Raw genomic sequence first — 9,435 nt, forward strand, 5'->3', positions numbered from 1 at the left:
TTTAGGGTTTAGGGTTTAGATTTTAGGGTTTAGGATTTATGGTTTAGGGTTTAAGGTTTAGAGTTTAGGGTTTAGGGTTTAGGGTTTAGATTTTAGGGTTTAGGATTTATGGTTTAGGGTTTAAGGTTTAGAGTTTAGGGTTTAGGGTTTAGAGTTAAGGGTTTAGAGTTTAGGGTTTAGGGTTTAGGGTTTAGAGTTAAGGGTTTAGAGTTTAGGGTTTAGGGTTTAAAGTTGAGAAATGAGGTTTTGGGGATAAGATTTCAAATTTTGAAAAATAAAAAAAATTAAAATTTTCAAAGGATAAACTTAGAAATGTGCTATTTTGGTCATTTTAGTTTTTGAGTGCTATTTTTGTGATATAAACTTAGAAAGATGCTATTTTGGAGATTTGTCCTTTCCCATATGCTAAGGCCTATTTAAAAACAAGAATGATGGACCTATTAGGTATTGGGTCATCTATAAAAGACCAGTTAGTACCACCACGCATTTAGGACTTCTCTAGATTGACGTGAAGTGTCTGGAGAATTACAGAAAAAACTCGCATGTCTAAAAGCTTAAACCAAGAAAGCTTATTGAAAGAACCGGAGAATACCTAGAACCGGAGAATACCTAGAACGTTCTCAATTTCTATCTCAATTAGAAGAAAACAATAATTTTAGAATGTTCGCGAATCTGTGAACATTCTACACTCCATGATACACGTCTATATATTCTCAACAGATTTTGCTACTTAACACTCGTAGAGAAGAGAAAGAAACAAGTTCATCACAGTAACCAAAAGTAAAAAAAAAAAAAAAAAACACAATATCGCTCCCGGTTTACCCCTATTGCAAGAAGAGCCAAAGATGAAGCAGTTCTCTCTTGCTTTGTTAGGTCTTTTATTAATAACTCTGTTCCTCGGAAACATCAAAACAACGGAAGGGTCCTTGCGAGATCCTTTCAGAGTCTTGGAGCAAATCCCATTAGGTCTTGATAGAGATCAGAGCGTGGCTCTGTCTCCAGCGAGAGTGGACTGGAAAGAAACGAAAGAAGAGAATGTGATCAGGCTCGATGTTCCTGGGATGAAAAAGGATGAGATAAAGATAGAAGTGGAGGAGAATAGAGTTGTGCGAATAAGCGGCGAGAGGAAAAGAGAAGAAGAGAAAGAAGGAGATCAGTGGCATAGAGTGGAGAGGTCTTACGGCAAATTCTGGAGACAGTTTAGAATGCCTGATAACGTGGATTTGGACACTATAAAGGCCAAGCTTGAGAACGGTGTGCTCACCATTACCATAAACAAGCTTGCAACAGACAAAGTCAAGGGTCCAAGAGTTGTTGACATTGAGTTCGAAGAGGACCAATCTGGCAAATTCAGTTCTGCTTAGTCCTAACAAGAGCTCTTGTTAAATCCAGAACCGAGTTTGATGTCTTGTAAGACTTTTGTAATATATATTACTAAATGCAATAAAACATGTAACAGGTCTTTATATTATGTGTTTGTTTATCGATCAGTCCCAACAAATCTACGCGAAAAAGTGATACGAAAACATTAAGAACATGTAATGGATAACATAAGTAACTTCTCCTACTCGCCATGTTTAATCAAAGTACAAACAACATGTAAACGAGAGTATCATAATAGTTTTTTGGCTCGAGTAACATGAGAAGTCAGAAAGTAACTGGCTCAAGAAGCAACATATCTTTTGCTGTAAAATCACGTTATAACATTACAGTAACAGCTGTTGGGTATTAGTAAAAAGTGTAACCTGGATCAGCCAATTTAAAAAATGGAAAAATTATAACTTTCACAGCTTCTCTGAAGTCGATTTCCAGTGTAAATCATCCATTGTCCATGACACTAGCTATTAGAAAGAAGAGTACACAGCTTTGTCAGGTTGTCAGGTGATATGGAAAATCTAGGACCATCCCAAGGTGTCATAAAGACATCAAACTGTCAAGTATCATATATATCTCCTCGCTCTTCGGATGCGACTTGTCAAGAGAATAGAACTGATTGACTTTACCATCGATCATAATCCAACTACAGCCTGGTGTTTTATAAGCATTCTGGTGTTTAATCATCTTTCTAGCTCTGCGTGCCTCTACCCAGTTACCCATCTCTCCATATAAATTTGCCATCATAGAGATGTAACCTCCATTGTTGGGATTTAGAGTAACCAGATTGTTAACAGCAACTATAGCCAAATCCAAATGGCCATACTTCCTACAAGCATTGAGCAATGATCCCCAAATAGCTTCATCTGCTTTCATCTTCATCCCGGCCATAACTTCCAATGCTTCATCAAAGAAACCTGCCCTGCCTAGAAGATCTATTAGGCAGCCGTAATGCTCAATCCTTGGCTCAATATTGTATCTGTTTGTCATGAGGTCTAAATATTCTCGACCTTTTGTTACCAAACCTCCATGTGTACACGCATTGAGAAGACCGATAAAAGTAATGTGATCTGGCTTTACATCGTTACTCATCATCTCTTCAAACACTGCTATGGCCTCTTCGCTTCTACCATGGAGGGCAAAGCAGTTTATCATGGAGTTCCAAGCTGTTAAACTTTTCTTGTTCGCCGTCTTAAAAACAGAGCTTGCTTCCACCAAGTTGCCACATTTTCCATACAAATCCACCAAGGAATTCGAAACGAACATATCGAAAGAAAGGGAACGACGGTATGCAAAGGCGTGAATCCCCTTGGCTAGCTGAAGGTTACCAGTTTGAGCGCACGCGGATAGGACACAAACTAGAGTTACCTCATTAGGAAAAACATTAGCCTCATTGATCATCTTTCCAAACAGAGAAATCGCTTCCACAAAGAGACCGTTCTGTGTACAAGCAGTAAGAATGGCGTTCCAGGAAGGGACATCACGCTCAGGCATTTCGTCAAAGAGGGTAATAGCATTGGAGATATCACCGGATCTCGCATACCCAGAAAGCAAAGCAGTCCAAGAAACAACGTTTCTCTCAGACATTTCGTCGAACAGTTGTCTTGCAAGAGGGATGTGAGAAACAGAGGAGGCGTATGCGTGAAGCAGAGCAGTTTGCACGACGAGGTAGTGATGAAACCCGGATTTAAACAAATGTGAATGCACCAAAGGAGTTGAGAAAGCAGAGGAGAGATGCGGTGTTGATTTGAGGACGAGAGGGTAGATGAAGTGATTAGGACGGGGAACAGAGCGGTTAACCATAAGACGGAAGAAGGAGAAGGCGGAGGAAGCATGGAGAGGGAGAGCAGAAGAGTAAGCGGTTAAAACGGCTGCGTAGAGATGCGTATTGGGGTAAGAGAAGCGATCAAAGATAAAGCGAGCGTAGGAGACGTTACAGAGACGAAGAGTGCAGAAACGGAGGAGCTTGAAACAGAGGAACGGTGAGTGACTTAGTCCAGCAACGACGAGAAAGGATTGAACTTGCTTCAAATGATTCAAATGGGTCGACTTGGAAATCACGTCCGAGACAAATTGACCGGTTTCAGGTAAAAGCTCCGCCATGCGTGACGGCGCGTGGAGGGTAGTTTGTGTCAGAGGTATGGGCTTACACGTGTCCCCATGTGCTATTCCACCAAACGCGATGAGAGAGAGAGAGAGAGATGAATATTGTGAGTGGCTTCGTCTTTTTCTCTCCGAGTCTATCGTTTATCGTCTCTCTTCTTCTCCAAATTGACGGATTTAAGGTTCCCCCACTCGATCTAAAAGTACATATATATATAAGACACAAACATCATTGAAGCTGATGCAGACATATCTCTCTTTGGTTCGGATCTCGAGTTTTTTCATTTATCTGTCTGAATTATAAGAAAAAAAAAAAGAAAACTGTTTTTATCTTTTTAATTTTGTATACACACTTTTGTTTGTTTCAATCATCTCAAATCAAATGTCTGGAATTTGGAGATGGAGGAATCTCAAGTCCTTAGCTTTCCACGCCCGCTCGGTTTCCCCTGTTCCTGCTCATCTCTATTCTCTTGAATTGGGATTGTCCCCGCCTCGCCGCCGTATCCAGGAACGATTCAAATCGGAGCAAGGCGGTGTTGGCGGTGGAAACAATGGAGGAGGAGGAGGCGATGATTTTTCTGTCCCGGTCACACGGCGGAAGCTTAGAGCAGAGCCCAATTGCCCTCGATGCTCGAAGCAAATGGATCTTCTCTTCTCCAATCGTCAGTTCCCTTCTCCGAATCTTCTCCACCGTCCCGAAGATTCAGATTCAAACGTGGCCTCTGCCGGAGACAAAACCAGTTTCCAGTCTGTCAATTTCTGTCCGACATGCAAAACCGCTTACGGCGTCTCTCCTCTTCAGGGGACATTCATTGAGATCGGTCGTGTCCAGTCACCAACAACCACCAGGAAACAACATTCAAAGGATTTGAATCTCAGCTCCAATCACAGAAACAAGCTCAGATCTTCCTTCTGGGATACGCTCAGATCTTACGGTGCTGAGCCACCTGAGGATTGGTCGTCTACCCCACCACCCCCTCCTCCTCCTCCTTTGAACGCTTCTCCTCCAAACAACATAGCTCCAGCTTCTAACGGCGCTGTTAAAATGGATACGGATGCAGCTAAAGACGTTAGTCGTTGGGGTGGAGCTAGCCTAGGCAGAGACTTTCCTACTCCAAAAGAGATTTGCAAATGGCTTGACAAGTTTGTCATTGGCCAAAGCCGCGCCAAAAAGGTTCTGTTTCTTTTTTACATAACTGCTCATTTCCGATCTTGTCTTGTCATTCATTACTTACGGTATTGTGGTCTTGACTTTGATCGTAGGTGCTCTCTGTCGCTGTGTATAACCATTACAAGAGAATATATCATACCTCTATGAAGAAAGGGTTGGGCTTTCTCTCATTCATTGGCTTAGATCTGTCAAAACTTATTGCTATATTTTTTTGACATTGTGGGCCTTGAATACTACTAGGTCAGCAGCACAACCACTTGATGATGACGATAATGTAGAATTAGATAAGAGCAATGTTCTTCTGATGGGGCCTACTGGCTCTGGTATGACCTTGTGTTTTCTTTCTGAGCTTGTGTTCATTTCTGCTTTGATTATTTATTCGATTCTTGCACAAATAGGGAAGACATTACTTGCAAAGACACTAGCTCGGCTTGTCAATGTTCCATTTGTCATTGCTGATGCAACTACACTGACTCAGGTAAGATTGTGATCTTACATCGCTCCTGGAATTGTATGTTGCTCTTTGACCCATCTTTTGTATGGTGTCCTTATAGGCGGGCTATGTTGGTGACGATGTTGAATCAATCCTTCATAAACTACTAACGGTACCACTTCTTATTCGCTAGTGAATAACATTCTCGCCACATTTGCCATCTTCTTGCATTACAGAATAATTTTTACCTTGTGACTTGTAGGTCGCTGAGTTCAACGTGCAAGCAGCACAGCAGGGAATAGTCTACATTGATGAAGTCGATAAGATAACAAAGAAGGTCAGTATGCACAAGACAATGGTACCTCCTGAAATCAATAAGAAGAAGATAAATGCTTCCTAGATTTTTCCCTTGTGCAGGCTGAGAGTTTAAACATTAGCCGGGATGTCTCCGGGGAAGGAGTCCAACAGGCACTTTTGAAATTACTGGAAGGCACTGTAAGTGGATTTGCTTTCTTACCCTTGTGATGCATTTATTGGAATAGTTGTTCATTAGATAATAGTTTTTTTTTTTTTTTGCTTCTGTATTGATCGTTGGATCCTTGCAGATCGTAAATGTTCCAGGGAAGGGAGCAAGGAAGCATCCACGGGCTGACCATATACAGGTTTAGAAATCTTTTATCTTTAGTTTCATTACGTATCTACAAGTGTTGTTACTCAATATTATTCTTATGATGTACAGATAGACACAAAAGACATCCTCTTTATCTGTGGAGGAGCATTTGTTGACCTTGAGAAGACCATCGTGGATAGGTAAATTAACTATCCTTCCTTTTTTTGTTCTGTTTGACTTTGATCATCATCATCGTCAATGTTTTCCAGACGTCAAGATTCATCAATTGGTTTTGGAGCTCCTGTCCGTGCCAACATGGCTACCAGTGGCGTTACCAGCGGTGCAATAACTTCATCTTTGCTAGAATCGGTAACTACTCTGTTTTCGTATGTAAACACTTCTCATTCCAGGAAAGAGATCTTAGTTTTGAAATGCCGGCGGCTGCATTTTCAGGTGGAGAGTGCTGATCTTGCAGCATATGGCCTCATCCCTGAGTTTGTAGGACGCTTTCCCATATTAGTTAGTTTGTCAGCTCTAACAGAGGACCAGCTCATTCGGGTATTTTAACATTTTTCCAAAGCTTGTTTGTTATATTGCAATTTGTGATTTCTGACGAATGATGATGCTGCTTCATCTTATCAAAAGATTAGTGGTTGCTATCTCATCAAAGATAAGGGGTAGATAAAGTTGCCTTTGTTGTTTGCCCTCTAGGTGCTTGTAGAACCCAAAAATGCTCTTGGGAAACAGTACAAGAAACTCTTTAGTATGAACAATGTAAGCTCCCTCGAAATATACAACCTGATGTAAATTTATTCAAATTTAAGCTTAAACTTGGAGCATGATCTGTTGCAAAATTTCAGGTAAAGTTGCATTTTACTGAGAAAGCGCTGGGGATCATTTCCAAGCTAGCGATGGTGAAGAATACAGGTGCGAGGGGGCTTAGAGCCTTGCTTGAAAGCATTCTCACCGAAGCCATGTTTGAGGTACTGCAGCTACAACAAAAACAAAAATTGTTAAGCTGCTTTATAACTCTTTTCTTCACACTATTGTTTTCTCAGATTCCAGATGCTAAGAAGGGAGACGAAAGAATCGACGCTGTTATTGTAGATGAGGATTCAACAGGCTCAGAAGCTTCCCGTGGATGCACAGCAAAGCTACTTAGAGGAGACGGGGCTTTTGAGCGTTACCTCAACGAGAACAAGTCGAAAGATGCTACAGAAACAACGGTATGAATATAAAGCATCATTTGTTGGCTGCTCCTTGAAAAATGTTATTTGTTTACTTCATGGACCCTCTCTTCTGAAACTGTTGAATAAGAGCAAGTAATTATGTTTCATACCGACGAAAGTCTCGTATGTCTCTGGACTGGGCTATGATGATGATCACTGAAACCTGATGGGTGTTTCGCAGGTTGACGAAAGAATAGGCTCAGCAAGAGCAATGAGCTTGTAAAGAGAACGAGACAAGAACTGTTTTTTTTTTTTTTCTCTTTTAACATGAGGGGGCTTCTTGATTGATTATTTGTTAAAAACAACATTCATAAAAGTTCTAAGAGGTTTCATCCACTTTGTACAATAAAATTGTTAGCTTACAGATTCGAAAGTTGAATTATTTACATAGAACAAAGAATAGAAGTGTATCCCACTGTGTAAACAAAACATTTGTAATTCTCTGCTTCACATAAGTGGTTTTTTTTATTTTTTTGGTTTGTTAGTTCATGTTATTCTCTAATCTCATTTTTAACTCTCCGTGGAACCAAGAAAACCTTATATCTTGGAGATCCTTATGAATGCCAAAGCATTTACAACAACAAAACTCATTCCTCTGGTCTCATACAAACTTCAAACTGGCTTTTGTGAGATGAAATTTCAAAACTTATCGCGAAAGAGGTTAGAAATGCAGCAACAAAAGAATCACCACCTCCAGATTGTGTCAAGTATCAAGATACTCTCTCCCTTTGTGCTTCTGCAGATAATGAATCAAAAACTTTGTTACAGTTATCACTCAAAGATCCTATCAGAACCTTTGTAAAGCATCTGCAAACTCTCTCCATCAGTGACTCCAAGAATCTGCAAGACAACCATTCCTCTTCCTCCTCTGATGCACTGGCTAAAAGCCCAACCTCATTCCAGATGTAACTCAGCATTTTATCCTTTTTAATTAATGTTTAATTTATTTAAAGAGAAAACCCTTTGTTTCGAATAGTTAGAAGTTAAATTTTAGAGCGAAATTATCAAACCAAAAGTAGAAAGTAGTTATTTTTTTTTTGGCAAAGCAACATGCGGAGGCTTCCATCGTATTTGCTGTAATTTGGAATGAGAGCAAGCGATTTCACACTTGCTTGTTCAATAAACTTAGTGACTGATGCAGGCATGCAGCTGTAGACGGAAGCCCTGTTCGTTTTAAAAATGCCGCGTCTAGTGGCAAACAATTACACTACGACAGAAGAAAATTCATTAATGTTGAAACTAAAACAGTCTCGGAGGCAGGAAATCAGAGTTGCCGCTGTCGCTCGTCGTATTTACTGATCTTTATTTGCCGCGGCTACTGAATAAGCAAATTTTTTTTGTCTTGGCTGTGCTGTGTTTGCCGTAACTGTAGAGCTAATTTTGAGGCAGCATTGCAGCTTGTCGCAGCATTGATAAAACGAACAACAGCATCGGAGTCTTCCATGTCTATGTACACTCTACCTACAAATATTGTATAGAGCAGGTTGAATCTCATATCGAATGAGAAAGTTTTCCAACTTGCCCCGAGTTGCATTCGATATGATTAGAACATATCTAATTTAAACTCTTTTTTTTTTTTTTTGAAACACTATCTAATGTAAAACTCATACCGTTTTATTAATATTAAAATATATAAGTATCTTAATGACGCATGATAGATATCTAATGTAAAACTTATATAGTCAAGTTCGAAAGTAAAAACAACGGACAAGCTTGATATGTCGAAAGAATGGATCATAGAACCTCCTATCATTTCCAGTAACATGATCATAAAGTTTTTATATTCATCTCTACTTTCTGTACAAATATCTTTAACTTGTGAATCAACCTGTCGGATCCAATCAACGGTAAAAAACAGAAAAAGATCTTAGATCTGTCTTCATCAATTGGGACCCCAACAGCTCAAGTACATAACCGTCCTGAGAGACTCCTCAGCTTGCTTCGCTTTGTCACCATCCTTACAGGAGGCAACGGCGGCGGTGGACGAAGAAGAGAACCTGTTCGCCTGAACAGCGGATCTCACGTTGTTTCGGATACGTTGATTCACAGATTGAATAAGGTAATTCCACCGGCATAGTCCTAATTGGTCTTTGGAGGCCTCCACGGCTCCGATGGTTGCTGCCACTAACCATGCTTTGCTCCTTGAACTCATCTTTTCTCTTTCTTTTTCTTCTTAATTGGAAAGCTTTTAGCTTTGTGTTTTTTTTGTTTGTAAATTGCTTTGTGAAAATTGTTGATGAAGAAAGGTAATTTCCCACGAGTCTGTTTATATAATAGAGAGGAAGAGGATTAGACAGAGTGCAAAACCAGACGCTCTCTCCCCTGGTTTCCCCAAGTTTTTGTCTTGTTGGTTTGGTGGATTGATTCATATAATTAATTACCAATTTACCCACCTCAGATCATGTTGGATAAGGGTTAACATTGTCTTTTAATAGATCCTGAATTATCCGCAAGTGCAGGCAGCTGGTTTTGTTGTACTATATTTGGAAACCGTGTTGAACCTAAAATAGTTATA

At 40.1% G+C, this 9,435-nt stretch overlaps 4 protein-coding genes across 4 annotated transcripts; 2 read left to right on the plus strand and 2 right to left on the minus strand.

The window, feature by feature from the left end:
• Positions 1–735: 735 nt before the first annotated feature.
• On the plus strand, positions 736–1,471 carry LOC106300388 (22.0 kDa heat shock protein-like). Its single transcript, XM_013736519.1, has one exon. It carries the CDS (start codon positions 846–848, stop codon positions 1,362–1,364), a length of 519 nt encoding a protein of 172 aa, XP_013591973.1. The 5' UTR covers positions 736–845; the 3' UTR covers positions 1,365–1,471.
• Positions 1,367–3,536, minus strand: LOC106300387 (pentatricopeptide repeat-containing protein At1g33350). The gene is given in 2 exon segments (XM_013736518.1): positions 1,367–3,501; positions 3,504–3,536. Coding segments are annotated over 2 exon segments (1,620 nt in total). The 3' UTR covers positions 1,367–1,914.
• LOC106300386 (ATP-dependent Clp protease ATP-binding subunit ClpX) lies at positions 3,494–7,392 on the plus strand. The gene is made up of 15 exons (XM_013736517.1): positions 3,494–4,651; positions 4,741–4,802; positions 4,889–4,971; positions 5,047–5,126; positions 5,203–5,253; positions 5,344–5,418; positions 5,499–5,576; positions 5,687–5,743; positions 5,821–5,891; positions 5,961–6,060; positions 6,145–6,249; positions 6,403–6,465; positions 6,552–6,674; positions 6,750–6,917; positions 7,102–7,392. Exons 1-15 carry the CDS (start codon positions 3,860–3,862, stop codon positions 7,141–7,143), a joined length of 1,950 nt encoding a protein of 649 aa, XP_013591971.1. The 5' UTR covers positions 3,494–3,859; the 3' UTR covers positions 7,144–7,392.
• Positions 7,393–8,574: 1,182 nt separating this feature from the next.
• LOC106299496 lies at positions 8,575–9,160 on the minus strand. The gene has a single exon (XM_013735579.1). The coding sequence runs from the start codon at positions 9,070–9,072 to the stop codon at positions 8,803–8,805; it is 270 nt and encodes an 89-aa protein (XP_013591033.1). The 5' UTR covers positions 9,073–9,160; the 3' UTR covers positions 8,575–8,802.
• Between the last annotated feature and the right edge of the window lie 275 nt (positions 9,161–9,435).

The sequence above is a fragment of the Brassica oleracea genome, chromosome C6 (genome assembly GCF_000695525.1).
Source record: "Brassica oleracea var. oleracea cultivar TO1000 chromosome C6, BOL, whole genome shotgun sequence".
Lineage (NCBI taxonomy): Eukaryota > Viridiplantae > Streptophyta > Magnoliopsida > Brassicales > Brassicaceae > Brassica > Brassica oleracea.